The sequence below is a fragment of the Myotis yumanensis genome, unplaced genomic scaffold, assembly GCF_028538775.1.
Source record: "Myotis yumanensis isolate MYYU_CA2020_CCGP unplaced genomic scaffold, mMyoYum1.0.hap1 SCAF_9, whole genome shotgun sequence".
Taxonomy (NCBI): Eukaryota; Metazoa; Chordata; class Mammalia; order Chiroptera; family Vespertilionidae; genus Myotis; species Myotis yumanensis.
This window is the reverse complement of record NW_027223760.1, coordinates 70,719,747-70,735,483: the sequence shown is the minus strand read 5'-3', so window position 1 is coordinate 70,735,483 and position 15,737 is coordinate 70,719,747. Positions and strand designations below refer to the sequence as shown.

General features: G+C 35.5%; 1 protein-coding gene across 6 annotated transcripts in view; it reads left to right on the top strand.

Moving 5' to 3' along the window:
• Positions 1–15,737, top strand: part of ORC5 (origin recognition complex subunit 5) — a 161,227-nt gene that overhangs the window by 7,426 nt on the left and 138,064 nt on the right. For 5 of the 6 annotated variants that reach the window (XR_011472684.1, XR_011472683.1, XM_070424602.1 and 2 more), the window contains exons 4-6: positions 1,032–1,106; positions 4,968–5,079; positions 11,553–11,683. Coding sequence is in view for 4 of the 6 variants with exons in the window: in XM_070424602.1 (XP_070280703.1) it covers positions 1,032–1,106; positions 4,968–5,079; positions 11,553–11,683 (318 nt within the window). In the remaining 2 variants the exon portion in view is untranslated. The remainder of the gene's footprint in view (positions 1–1,031; positions 1,107–4,967; positions 5,080–11,552; positions 11,684–15,737) is intronic. The other variant, XM_070424603.1, reaches the window with a different exon arrangement.

Genomic DNA, 15,737 nt, shown 5'->3' with positions numbered 1-15,737 from the left:
ATTCCATTATATCATCTCTTATTTTCATGTTCTCCATGAAAATACATATATCTATGTCTATATCTATATCTATATATATATATATATATACTATATCTACTTTACATATATCTACTATAGATGTATATCACATATATGTCATTCTTAAAACTTTATACATGTACTTTTCTCTCTATATAGTGTATATACTATATATCTCTAAAAAATAAGTACCTTAAAAAAACAACAGTCCCAATAGCATTGTCTTCATACTGATCAAAAATTTTATCTTTTTTAACATGATCCGTTTGCCAGTTAAACAGGATTTAGCATGCAGTTAAAGTTCAAGCAATAAAAATTTCACATGATAGCCCGGCTGAGGTGGCTCAGTGGTTGAGCGTCAACCTATGAACCAGGAGGTCAGGGTTCAATTCCCGATCAGGGCACATGCCCAGGTTACAGGCTCAATCCCCAGTGTGAGATGTGCTGGAGGCAGCCAATCAATGATTTTCTGTCATCACTGATGTTTCTATCTCTCTCCCACTCCCTTCCTCTCTGAAATAAAAATATATTGGGAAAGAAAAAAGTTTTACATGATGAAATTCAGAATTTTCTGTCTCTCTCTTGCTTGGGTCAGAAAGAGCTGTAGTTTTTGCTTCATGGTAGACATTTATCTTTTTATCAAATGGAATAAAAAATGCACATGATTGTATTTCTTAGAAACCTAAGAAAATGTCCTTAGAGCATCTTGCATCCTTATCTTTTTTATAGTATACCTGTAAAATAAACCTTAATGTAGGTCAAAATGACTCATTTTCTATTTAGAAATTTGAGTTAAAATATGTCATAAATAGACCATTTTTAAACTTATTTTACCTATTTAAAATGTCTTCTACAAATGTAAATAGCAAAAATTAAATTTTTTCTTTTCTAAATGGCAAATTTAAGTCTTGAATTGTACATTATCAATCTTTATAATATATGGAACATAATGGTAAATTTTTTGTAAAGGGCTTTGCAAATTGATTGATCCTGCATTTTTTTTAAATAAGGTTCTAGATAAAGCAGAATATCTAAGAGATATGGAAGCAAATATTTTGCCGGGGTTTCTTAGGTTACAAGAATTGGTAAGTAATGTTTGAGATCTTTTTCCTCTATTGCCTAATCAATAGACTGTATTGTCAACTTTTTTCCTTTTGCCAATCTGATAGGTGAGAAATGACATCTATATATATAAAAGCCAAACAACCAAATGACCGGTTGACCAGTTGCTATGTTGCACACTGACCACCAGAGGGCAGATGCTCAATGCAGGAGCTGCCCCCAGGTGGTCAGTGCACTCCCACAGCCAACCTCCCATGATCCCCGCCCCCTCTCCCCCCTCGGGTCGGCCAACCTCTTGTGGTTTCTCCCTCCAGCTGGCTGGCCCTCCTAATCAGCCCCGATTGGGGGAGGGCTGGCCAGCCAACCTCCCTCGGACCCTTACCCCCGTGGCCAGCCAACCTCCTGTTGACCCTTCCCTGGCTGGCCAACCTCCCGTGGTCCCTCCCTCAGGCCAGCCGGCCCCCTCATTCCCCCCCATTGGCCCCAATCGCCTGCCAGACTGAGGAACCCCACCTGTGCACAAATTCATGCACCTGGCCTCTAGTCTTAATATATTAATTTGCATTTCTCTATGAGTGAAATTAATGTTTTTTCAAAGTTAAAGCAATTTGTGACTTGATAACTTCACTTTAAGCTTTTTATTTCTAATTGTGACTAACACTGCCTTCTAGTAAAAGATTTTAGGTGTTTGCTAAATGGCAGTGGACTTGACTTGGAACTTTCTGCAAGAATTTTAAGTTTCTTTTCATTTCAGTAATTTAAAAAAAGAATTCTATGTCTAGTCTGGATCACCTTGAGTTCAGTATCATGGTCACTCAGTGTTAGAACCAGCTTTGTATTTTAATTTACAATTATGTTGGCACTGAATAGTAATATTATTCTAAGGGCCATGGCCTACATAAAGAGCAGGCATCTCTTTTCATGTGCATATGTGTCGGGTGAAAGCCAAATATTATTGCAAAAAACAGGATTTTACAATAGTTTAAGTAAGGAAAATTGGTCAGAAAATTCATTGTTTACCAATACCAGTTATATAGGAATGCTCAACTCAGAAGAACTTGCTGGTTCCTATTGGAATCGTGTTCACAAAATGAGCAAAGATTTAGTTTGAACAAACAGTATTATTTATCATATTCAGTTAATGTCAATTTAAATTTTTTTGCTTTTCTAAGTTTTTCACTAACTTACACATTTATGTTGATTTTATATTTTCCTTTTTTCTAATGTTTTTATTGATTTCAGAGAGAGGAAGGGAGAGAGATAGAAACATCAATGATGAGAGAGAATCATTGATCGGCTGTCTCCTGCACACTCCCTGCTGAGGATCGAGCCCACAACACTGGCATGTGCCCTGACGGGGAATCAAACCATGACCTCCTGGTTCGTGCTCAACCATTGAGCTACACCGGCCAGGCTGATTTTATATTTTTCTAAGTGCTTTGAGCATAAATAGTTTATATTTACCTAGTTTTATATCTGTATTATTTAAGTATTAAGTAACATTATAACGAAAATTAAGTAAATATTTGGGGAGATAGTGCTTAGAGAATTTCCACCTTGTAAAGTTAAATACATTACTCACATTTGAGAAACTGCTAGAAGTACAGAGAAACTTTCCAAATGCCACTGAAATTCAGCCTAAGGCTGAATCCTAAAATTCACAGTTAGTAATAGTATTCTAGGCCAATCTGGAGAGGACAGGAGGAAATTAACTATAGTTCTTGGTGGCCTATCCTAGAAGTTTCCTCACACAGTCCAGCCTTTCCCAGTTTAATTCTTGGCGTTTTACCGCTGAGATCAGGGACCCATCCTGTGTGAGCAGATGTCTCCCGTCTTTTATTATTTTGTTGTGTTTGCATCCACATCCAATATTTCCCATTGCTTTGGTCTAGAACTCCCTGTCTGGTATCCAGAGTGCATTCCTGCTGTCTCTTGCCTTTCCAGTATAGCTTACCCCATTTTCCCCCTCATGTTCAGTAATGGTGATTATGCTTCCCTTCACAGCAGTTAGGCCTTTCACTTTTGTTTTAGTTTTAATTATATAAACTGAAGGAAATGAAAAGATGCACAGTAATGTTCATCTATCAGAAAAGATAATCGCTATTTGACATTTCTGAAAACATGCTTGATTTTTTTAAAAAAATGTATTTCATTTCAGAGAAATATAGCAAAAGCATTTCCCACTTTTTATATTAAATATTTGAGTAAACTGAATGGGTATTGTATATTGAAGTACTTTCAGATGAACAGATGAGAACATTACCAACTTAAAATCCTTTCATGCTGACAAATACAATTTTTTAATCTCAATATTTTAAACTGATTTTATAAAATGCTTTTTAACTGATTTTATAAAATGCTTTTGAATAATCATTTTAAAGCAAAAACAACTCAATGCTTTGAATCAAGATTGTGTTTAGAGCATGCTTTTTTTTATCCCTATAGAAATAAATTCAAGGATTCTTAAAAATTAATGCGTTTATAAGATAAAAATAGCATTTGAAAGTAAAAATATTTTTCTTTCTTTCAAAAACATGCTACATTTTTGTGGAATTATTAATTTATTGAACTTAGCTGCTTTTGTTAGCCAAAATGATTTTTTCTAAATAATGAAAATTGGAATATAAGATTATACATAAGATAGGAATCAATGCTGAATCCTAAAATCCAGTTTGGGTCAGTGGATAGAGTGTCAGTGGGAGAGTCCTGGGTTCAATTCTGATCAAGGGTAGGTACTTCTGTTGCAGGCTTTTTCCCCAGCCCTGGTCAGGGCACGTGCAGGAGGCAACCAATCGATGTGTTTCTCTCACATAGATGTTTCTCTCTTCTCTGACTCTTCCCCCTTCCAGTCTCTCTAAAAATCAATGGGAAAATATCCTCAGGTGAGGATTAACGGGGGAGGAATGAATATAGGAATCAATAAAAAGTAAATCACTATCAAAGTATAGTATAATTTGTGAGATAGTGTTCTAAGAATAGTTATAGAACAAAACAGCTTGCACTTTTGTTTTGTTTTAATTATGGAAACTGAAGAAAATTAAAAGATGCACAGCAATTTCCACTCTACCAGAAAAGAGAATTGCTGTTGAAGCTGCTTGTCAACTTGGGAGATGTCAAAAAGAATATGGGAAAAATTAAAATTTGTGTTGAGAATGCAGAGGTATCTACAGATAAATTCTAGCTAGCATGCATAAGGCACTTGTGGCCACTTTGTAGAAGGATAACACACACAGTGGGCTGTTCTCAGTGTTCTTTTTGTATACTAATTATAATTTCTAAATATACTTCAAAAGGTATCTGTTTACTTAACAGTGGTGTTTTAGATCATAGTTGTTTGTGTTTTTGTATATGCAAAGTCAATTTTAATAATTCGTGTGAAAATATTCTTTAAAACAACTTTTAGGTTTTTCTGACAGTAATATGTGGTTACATAATATGGCTTAATCTGTTTTTCTTCAACGCATATTTCTTTTTTTCTGAATTACTGTAGCCATTTTAATGATGAGAGATGTTAAGTTTTGCCTTTTTTGATTGTTTATTAATTGAAAGCTAATGATTTCTTTGAAAATTCCCATAAAAAGGTTTTGTCTTAACTATTTATGCATATGTTTCTTAATTTCTATAAACTAAGTCCTAGCATTCATGGATAACTGAAATGCTGATTAACCTAAAAGCTTTATGGAAATTCCCATGTAATTATGTATAAAAATTTGCAAGTAGATGAACTCCTTGATTAGGTTTTCTAAATATGGTGTGTTAATATGCAAATAATTTGTTACATGTTGGAACTTTGTTCGATTTATTTGAAAGAAAGATTCAAATGGAATTGCTCTGATTAAGATTTTTAAATGCAAAGTTAATTTTATTACTTTTTTCTTTTACAGACTGACAGAAATGTGACTGTTATCTTTCTCAGTGAAATTATTTGGGAAAAATTCCGTCCAAATACTGGATGCTTTGAACCATTTGTCTTGTATTTCCCTGATTATAGCATAGGTAAATTTTAAAACATTGTTTTGACAAGTGATATTCAGTAAAATAGTCTGTGGAAGATTAAGCTAGCATGTTTAAATGGGAATACTCTCATGTCTTAATCTGTTAAAGTTTACATCCAATCTCAAAATGTTGCTTGTCTTTCTGCATTTATAGAGGTTTTATTTTGGAACTCTGAGGAGTTATTTTTATGTAATTACTAATATTTTTTTAATAAGCACTTCTCACATATTTGTGTTAATGGTTTGTTTTTACATTTTTTAGCTAGTACATTAAGATGTATATATTGCCCTAGCAGGTTTGGCTCAGTGGATAGTTCGTGGACTGAAGGGTCCCAGGTTCGATTCAAGGGCATGTGCCTTGGTTGCAGGCTCGATCCCTGGCCCTGGTCAGGGCATGTGCGGGAGGTAACCAATCTATGTGTCTCTCTCACATTGATGTTTCTCTCTCTCTGTCTCTCCCCCTCCCTTCCACTCTCTCTAAATATCAATGGAAAAACATCATCTGGTGAGAATTTACAACAACAAAACAGATGTATTATTGCATTTGTAGTATCCATTCAAAAATCAGACTAGGTTGGCAAAGCACATTAAAATTGTATTGAAATCTTTATTTACCATGAAGTTGCCTTAAGTACTACTGTGTGAGATGTATTTTTGACTTTGTAAATCTCATTTTTATTACTGTAACTCTTGGAGTACCAATTATTAGCCTTTGGAAGAAAACAAAAGCTTTTTGTATTCTTGAATAGTTTTATAGATTAATACTGTGATGTCACTATACAGACAAAATATTTCTGATTCAGACATTGTAACTGTGAAGCATAAGGTGGTTTGCACGCTCTGAAAAAATAGCATTCCTTGACTTTGGTCTCATCAACACTATCCTTCTGAACTAATCAGCTATAAATATTCATTGTTAAAATCAACACATTTTTGCTTATTTTCACAAGAACAGCAATAAAAAAAAAACACCACAAAAAAACACCTCCAGTGTTAATTGATATGTATATATATATATTTTTTTTTTAAAGAAACCCAAAATAGGCTGGCTGGCTCTGTGGTTGAGCATTGACCTATGAACCAGGAGGTCACGGTTCAATTGTGGGTTTGATCCCCAATGTGAGGCATGCAGGAGGCAGCCAATCAGTGATTCTCTCTCATCATTGATGTTTCTCTCTCTCCCTCTCCCTTCCTCTCTGAAATCAATAAAAATATATTTTTTAAAAGAACCCCAAAATAGATGCAAGGAGTCCTTATTTTCAGTAGGTTCTCTTTCATGAAAATCACAAAATAAGGAGAAGAGAAATGGGTAGGAAGAAAAGAATAAATTAAAGAATTTAATTAAAAAGTTTTCTTTGTAGCTATGTCATCACTGAAGTTAAATGTTTTCATGACCCATTTTAGCCTTCAGTATTGAAAAATTATTTAGAAATTTAAGACTATAAAAAAATCCTGGCTTTCTACATTGTCGTGAAGTTGGATTAAAGTATGGTATAATGAATTATAGAATTTAATTAAAATTTTAAAACATGAAAAGGTACAAAGTAGCATAGATGGAGCTAATTTAAGGACATAATTAATTAAAGCAGTGGTTCTTAACCTGTGGGTCGCGGCCCCTTTGGCGGTCGAATGACCCTTTCACAGGGGTTGCCTAAGACCATCCTGCATATCAGATATTTACATTACGATTCATAACAGTAGCAAAATTACAGTTATGAAGTAGCAACGAAAATAATTTTATGGTTGGGGTCACAACATGAGGAACTGTATTTAAAGGGCCAGGAGGTTGAGAACCACTGAACTAAAGTGATCTTGACAATTTTAGAAAGTGTGAGATAATAGATTTTTGAAAATATATAAAAACTAGAGCTAAATTTAATCTGATTATTAAATTCAAGTGCCTTTTACCAGTACATTGAATTTTTTTTTAAGCAAAAATACCATAATCACACAAAAAGACTTTCAGAAAGGAAGCATTAATTGATAAGTCAGATTGGAGTTAGAATGAGTAAGCATGGAACCAGGGCAGGAAGATAATCTTAGTGGTTAAATCATGTAGTTATGATTTGATATATATGTCATCTTTAGGAATATGGTGTCTGATATCGAGGGCACCCTCTCCACTCAGCAGTGACACTGGGTCACAATTTGGAATTCTTGTTTTCTGATCTCTGTCACATGAAGATTATTCAGCTTTTGGAAATGCATTTTATCTTTTCTTCAGGTAGATTATAATGCAGTTGATCAGGTTTTTGGTTTAGTTATTGTATCAGTCAGCATAAGTGATGCTTTAATAATAACAATTTGAAAATCTCAGTGACATAATTTTCTCACCACCTTTATGCCATTATTGTCCAACATTTTTCTTCTATATTTCTATAATCTCAATAATACTTTATTATTTGGGCTTCAAAGAAATAAAAAGACAAGGAAAAATGTCTTTTGTTGTTTATTTTACTTGAGATTTATTGAGCTTCTTGGATATATGTATAGTTTCATCAATTTAGGAAATTTTTCAGCCATTAGTTCTTAAAAAACTTAGCCATTCTTCCTTTTTTCTGGGAGTGAACTATATGTATCTTAGACCACTTGATTTTGTCCAACTGAATTTTTTTCCTCACTGGAGGATATTTTTTCATTGATTTTTATTTATTTTTATTTTTTACTTTATTTTTTATTAATCTTCACCTGAGGATCTTTTTCCATTGATTTTTAGGGAAAGTATAAGAGAGAGGGAAAGACAGATAAACATTGATGTGAGGGAAACACATTGACTGGTTGCCTCCTGCATGTGCCCCGACCAGGGCCTGGGCCAGGGAGGAGCCTGCAACCGAGGTACGTGCCCTTGACTGGAATCAAACCTGGGACCCTTTGGTCCACAGGCTGACAGCTATCCGCTGAGCCAAGCCAGCTAGGGCTTTCATTGATTTTTAGAAGGGAGTAAGGGGAGAGCAAGAAAGAGGGGAGAGAGAGAAAAAAAAACATCATTGTAAAAAACATCATTGTGAGAGAGAGAGACATTGATTGGTTGCCTTCCGTACATGCCCAGACCCGGTCAGGTATTCAGCCTGCAGCCCATGTGTGTGCCCTTGACAGAGAACTGAACTGCGACCCTCCAGTGTTCAGGCCCGCTCTCCAACCACTTAGCAATACTGGCCAGGGCCTAACTGAATTTCTATTTTTTTAAATTTTAAATATTTTTTCTCTGTTTTATTTGGGATAGTTTTTGTTTCTGTGTCTTTAGAAGTTCACTGATCTATTTTTTTCGTTTGTCAGATCTGCAGTTAATCTCATCCATTCTTTTCATATCTCATGCTTTTGTTTTCCTTTATATCCTTGAGCATATGAGCATATTTATAATAGTTTGAATGCCCTTGTCTACTAATTCTATTACCTCATTTATTTTGGGTTTGTTTCTCTTGACTAATTTTTCTCTATTATGGGTATTCATTATGCTTCTTCATGTGTTTAGGAATTTTTTATTGATATTGTGTTTTTTATTGCATGTTCGACTTTTTTCTGGTAAGCATTTAAACTTGAAGCTATCTATATTTGATGCTTTTCAGGCCATTCTAAAGCTTTTTTTGGAGATAGGATCTTGAGCCTTTATTCCACTGCTAATTTTAGCTCCATTTTTTAGGATATAGCCCTTCTGGGATCTCTGCTACATGCCCCATGTATTCAGCAGAGTTTCTCCCTTCTATAGGTGGCAACATGAATGATTCACATGTGTGTACTCTGGGAACTGTTTGACTTATAGCTCTCCAATAATTGTTTTCCCCCAGAAGTTGTTCTTGTCCTTAGCGGGTATTACTCTTTTCATATACAGATTGGTATTTAGCCAAGACTCAAGGGGAACCCCTATGCAGATTTCTGGAGCTCTTTCTTACATAGCTCTCTTATGTACTCTGCCCTGCAAATGCTAGCTGCCTTAGCTCCTTCTACTCTCATCTCTGTCTCTTTAACTCAGTGAGATGAATGGACTTCTTTTGAAACTTTAAAATTACCTCTAGCTAGAAATACAGGCTGACGATGGGACTTATTTGGTTCCCTTTTCTCAAGTATCACAGCCCTATAGTGCCTATTATATGATGTCTAAAAATAGTTGTTTTCTATATTTTGTCTAGGTTTTAGTTAATTTATTAGTGGGTAGTATTTCTGAATCCTCTTACTTTCTCATGACTGGGAGCAGAAGTTCCTCTTGAGTTCTTCTTGAGTATTAGTTCATACTTTGATAGCGAAATTTTAAGGCACCAGAAGACCAGTCAAATGGTTTTTCATTTCCTTTATTTACTACCTCTTAATGCAGTTTTTAGCATCCTGTGGAGATGAAATATTTTTTAATAAATTTGACTAGTCTTGATCTTTTGAGCTGGCTTGGCTTACTTAGAGTTGTACTCTGGGATTTTGTCTGTAGTCTATAACTTAGCAGCTGGTTTACTTTTACAGCAACACAGTAAGAATTCTAATTCTTTTAAGACTTTCATCAGGACTGGAGACTTAATTGTTTTCCAAATTTCCTTATCCATATAGTATAGACCGTCTTTTTTGCCTAAGTATGTTCATCTATCTGACAATTTATCCTTTCTTTCCTGCCTTCCTTCCCTCTCCTTCCATCTGTCCAGTTATTTGGTGACTTTCATATGAAAATATCTTTATCTCCAAGTTTGCACCTTTGGACATTTTCTGTGTATCAAATATTTTCTCATGCATAATTAAAAGAGAAAAGCTTAGTGACATTACATTTAAATTTTGCTATTAGAATATAAAAATACATAGACTCCAAAGTCAAGTTTTGGCTTTTGTGTTTTTGTTTTTTTTTTGGTAGTTGTGACATAAAAATGCAAATCAGGTAACCGTCTTCCATCTGGAATCTGTTCATGATAATATTCTAAACCTAAAACTAGACTTTGAAAAAAAAATTTTTTGGATCAACTGCCCTATTTAAAAGATCCCCTGGATATAGCTACTTCTAAATTTCTGTTTATGAACATCTGTTGATAATCCACATAAATTGTTTGATCTCATACCTGTATCTAACTTATTGTGAGGAACAAGAGAATAAGAGAGTGCTTACAGTCAGGAGCTGTTGTTAAATGTCATAGTAGCTATGGTAAAAATGCTCATTTAATCAGAATGTTAAATAAGGAAATTGACATGGTCAGAACATCCTAAAAGAGTTTTTACTTGTAAGTATTGCAAAAGTCTTGAACCCTGTGGAACTATGTTTAAAGTATAAGTCATATTCAAAAAGCTCTTGCGTTGGTGGTATAGTGGTGAGCATAGCTGCCTTCCAAAAAGCTCTTAACTGAGATGTGTAAAGAAACCATTGCACCAATAAGTCAGAGGGAATTGCAATAAGGATTCATTATTGCCGAAACCGGTTTGGCTCAGTGGATGGAGCGCCGGACTGCGGACTGAAAGGTCCCGGTTCGATTCCGGTCGGGGGCATGTACCTGGGTTGCGGGCACATCCCCAGCGGGAGATGTGCAGGAGGCGGCTGCTCGATGTTTCTCTCTCATCGATGTTTCTAACTCTCTATCTCTCTCCCTTCCTCTCTGTAAAAAATCAATAAAATATATTTAAAAAAAAAAAAAGGATTCATTATTGTAACTGGGAAATTTTGAATAATAGGTGATTGTTTCTCTATAACTGTTTCTACGATACGATATTTCTAGCAAGATTAAATATAAGTTTAAGGACTCTAAATATATGATATTATATAAAGACTTTAAGATAGAAGAGAAATAAAGATGCCAAGATTGTAGGAAGAAAACATTTTTTCAAAAGGGGAATGACAGCCCTAACCGGTTTAGCTCAGTGGATAGAGCGTCGGCCTATGGACTCAAGGGTCCCAGGTTCAATTCCGGTCAAGGGCATGTACCTTGGTTGCGGGCACATCCCCAGTGGGGAGTGTGCAGGAGGCAGCTGGTCGATGTTTCTCTCTCATCAATGTTTCTAACTCTCTATTCCTTTCCCTTCCTCTCTGTAAAAAATCAATAAAAAATATTTTTAAAAAAGGGGGGGAATGACAAAGTATGATGACTTTCATTAAAATATTTATAAATTCTTTTAATTTATAAAAAACTGAGCATTTTCCAGTGTGGTGGTAGTAGCCCTAGTTTATGTAGTGCCCCTTTTTGTTTTTGCAAGTTGATATACTTAATAGGCAGGAAAAGAAAATAGAATCTATGTTATTTTTTGTCTCTGATAATGATTTTGCCAGTAATAAGGATCTTGAAATTTTCTTTAGATGTCATTGTTTAATATTTGTGTTAAGTAACATTTAATTTTTTTAGAACATTAGATTTATAATTGTTTTTACCTCAGTTTTAACTTTTGTATTACTTTTTAAATCTTGTAATAGCTTTATTCTTTAATCATTGCTATTTTAAACCTTTGTTATAAAATGTTGGAAGATATAAGTAGGGTGCTGTATTAATCATTCTACGTTCATTTGTGTCCTGGGAACAGGGAACCTTCAAAAGATCCTGTCCCATGATCATCCTCCAGAATATTCAGCTGATTTCTATGCTGCTTACATTAATATTCTTCTTGGCGTTTTCTACACTGTCTGCAGGGATTTGAAAGAGCTCAGACATCTGGTGAGTGAGCATTAAAAAAAAAAAAAGTATGCCTTTTAATATTTTTTCCATGTAGAAATGATGTGGGATAGGTTGGAAGCTGATGGTTTATTATGGAAATTTTGATTTGGCCCTTTGAGGCTAATACACCATAAAATGGAAGAAATCTGTGGATTAGTACAAATTTTGAACCTATTAGAAAACTTTCATTTATTTTTACTTAGGTCTTTTCAGTTGGCCTTGGGAGTGTTTTCCCCCCCTTTTTTTTTCTAATTGTAGAAAATTTAGAACTCTGTTAAAATAAAATGAAGAGTAACAGAAAGGTATAAAAACTTAACAAACACTTAAATTTTTTTTATTGATTTCAGAGAGGGAGGTAGAGGGAGAGACAGATAGGAACATCAGTGATGAGAGAGAATCATTGATTGGCTGCCTCCTGCAAGCCCCTACTGAGCATCAAGCCTGCTACTCAGGCATGTGCCCTGACTGGGAATTGAACCGTGACTTCCTGGTTCATAGGTCGACACACTGAGCCATGCCAGCCGGGCAAATAAATATTCTTTTAAAACACAAATAATTTCTGAGAGGATCATTGATAATTGGCGAATTATTTTAATAAAGTAGTATAGCTGCTTTTTATAGCCAGGACCCAGCATTTTCTGGGGTTTTGATTTTATTTTTCAGCGTGGGGCTAGGTGGACGGCTCCTGGGTGTTGAAGAATGGGAAGAGTGGGTATTAGGCAGCAGGGCAGAGAAGGATCTGGCACAGAAAAGCTGCATAATGTACAGGAAGACTTTTGATGCCTCACTCATAACTTAGCTCTATCACATGCAACTGACCAACTCAAGGTAAACTCTGACGACTTCAAATGGTATCATGACATTCTTAGATTTCAGATTTTTTCATTTATTTTTAAACTGTTTTTTGATGTGGAAGAGATTGTTCTGAAATGGTTGCATATCTGTCCTTCAGCTATCAGTGGACTCATAAAGACAGCATATAATAATGTGTTTCGGTACATAGTAGTTACTTTTGCTTATTTGCCATGTGATTGTATAATAGGAAAAAATGGTCCCTGAGAACTAAAATTAAAAAGATTGTAACATTTTATGAATAAAGAACCATGGTGTCTGGCTCGATAGCATATGCTCACAACTATTATACTATGTTACTTCTTAAATAAGATCTAGCCTTGATTGAGTATGTCCTGTGTGCCAGGCACTGTTATGAACCTTTTTACCATTATTAGTTCAATTAATTTTTACAACAACCCTATGAAGGAAGGTACTGTCATGAATCCTCATTTTACAGATGAAGAAACTTCTTCTTCCTTTGCCAGCTCTGTGATCTTGACCAAATTACCTCACCTTTTTGAACATGAGTTTTCTCTTGTGTTAAGTATATATACTTACTTCAAAGGAATTTTTTGAAGTAAAAAGAAAGGAATACATGTAAAATGCCTGCTAACCTGTTGGTGATCTGTTAATTTTAGTTTGCTTTCTTTTGCTGAGCAAAAGTTTATGGGCTTAAAAATAGATTGAGATCTGCAAGAACATAAACCAGAGCCCAAGTATGGAGACTGCTAATACCTACTGTAGGTTTGTATCAGAGATTGAAGTCATATGAAGTCTGAGGCAGAAGAGTTGTCATCCTATTGACTGTCAGAGTTAATCTGACAGATAGCTGGGTGAATGGTGTCCTTCACCAATCTTTTATATCCTTAGGAGGTCCAGTGCACAAAATTCATGCATGGGTAGGTTCTCTGCTGCCGGCCACCAGCCGTGGCCTCCCTTCCCCGGCTGCTGGCTGCCCTCCAGGGCCTTCCTTCATTCTGTGCCGCCCCCTGGTGGTCAGCACACATCATAGTGAGCGATCGAACTCCCAGTCGGTCAAACTCCTGAGGGGACACTTTGCATATTAGGCTTTTATATAGATAGATAGAAACTAATTGCTTTATGGATGAGGATGACTTTTTCACAGATAAGAGCTGTTCTTTGGTTATGGGTACTTAAGGGAGAGGTGGAGTGTTTAATTAGGACAAATAATCTAGTTAGCTTTGTATTTCTTTTATTTTTTCTTAGCTTTTGATTAAAGTATACTATACCTAAAGAAAAGCACAGAAACCATAAATATGTATTCCAATGTATTATCACAGAGTGAAAACACTTCTGTAAATATAATCTAGGTCAAACAGTAGAAAATTACCAGCATCTCAGGGGCCTACTTCATGCTTCCTCCCAATTTCTGCCTCTTCTTTCCTTCTGAAGTAATCACTGTTCTTATTTCAAAGATTAGGTTTCTTTGTTTTTGAACTTTCTTTAAATGAAAACATACAGGATGTGTTCTTTTTTTCTTTTCTTTTTTAATCTATGTACTTTTGCCCAACATTTTACTTGGTATATTCATCCATGTTAAATATAGCTGTGGCCTATTCTTAAAAGTTACATAGTCGCTCTAACCGGTTTGGCTCAGTGGATAGAGCGTCGGCCTGTGGACTGAAAGGTCCCAGGTTCGATTCCAGCCAAGGGCATGTACCTTGGTTGCGGGCACATCCCCAGTAGGAGGTGTGCAGGAGGCAGCTGATCGATGTTTCTCTCTTATCGATGTTTCTAACTCTCTATCCCTCTCCCTTCCTCTCTGTGAAAAATCAATAAAATATATTTAAAAAAAAAAAAAGTTACATAGTCTGTAGACATGGAATAAACAGAAAGTGGTGTTTAAGACAGCTTTTACAGGGTGCTTTTACTTATGGTCCTGGATAATTAAGAATTCTTTTTGTATCACAGCCACATTCATTGGTACTGACATGCTAATAGTTCTGATTATTTTTTATATATGGTATTTACAAGAAGGTGAGAGTATTGGATATTTTTAAATTTTATTTTAAAACTAGAGGCTCAATGCACGAAGATTCGTGCAGGAATGGGCCTTCCTTCCCCAGGCTGCCGGCACCAGCTTCACTCGGCCCGGAGCCGCCTTTCCGCCTTCCCACGCTGCCCAGAGGCCCAGAGCAGCTGGGGCAGTGCCAAAGGCAAGCGTCCCGCCCCGCCACCGGCCGCTTAGCGCCTGTGTATGCAAATTAACCCACCATCTTTGTTGGGTTAATTTGCATACTCCTGATTGGCTGGTGGGTGTCACAAAGATATAGTCGATTTGCATCTTTCTCTTTTATTAGTGTAGATTTTGGAAGCAATTTTAATTTATAGAAAAATTGCAAACATAGTGAACTTTCCCTCTTTTCCTCCCAAACACTTGAGAGTAAGTTTGTGACTTGATCACCCTGAATCTTAGTGGGCAGTTTCTACAAAGACATTCTTTTACAAAACCACAGTACAACCATCAAAATTAGAAAATTGATTTATGCTTCAATCTGATACTCAGACCCTATCAAGATTGGCCAGTTATTCCAATAATATACTTCAGAGCAAAAGAATTCAGTTCATAATCACATATTGCAATTAGTTGTCATTGCTCTTGAACTTTCATCTGGAACAGTTTCTCACTCTTTGACTTTCATGATCTTAAGACCTTTGAAGATTGTAGGCTATTTGTTCAATTTGTTTAATGTTTCTTCATGAGTAGATTTAGGTTGAGTATCTGACAGAAATATCACAGAAATGATGCAGTGTTCTCATTGCATCCTGTCAGGTTACAAGATTTGATTTTATCTTATTACTGATAATGTTCACTTTGATTGTTTCATTAAGGTGGTGTTTCCTTGGTAATTAATGTGTATTTTGTGTGGAGGCACTTTGAATCCTTGTAAATAGCTTATTCCTCATCTGAATTTCAACTTATTTATTTTTTCATATCATCTGGCTTCAGGATATCTTGACAGCAATATCAAGGTGGTTCTCATCTAATCACATGAGTCCTTTAGAAGGGCGAGTTTTCTCTGGCTGATTAAAGAAATGGAAATCAGATATTTAAAGCTTTAACTTTTCTGTAAAATGGGAATAATAATGTCTACTTCATAACATCATTTGAAGGATTGAATAAATTAATGCATATAGAGCACTTAGAATAGTAAGATCTGGCACAGAGTAAGGCCTCATTGCTTGATGAAAATTTCTA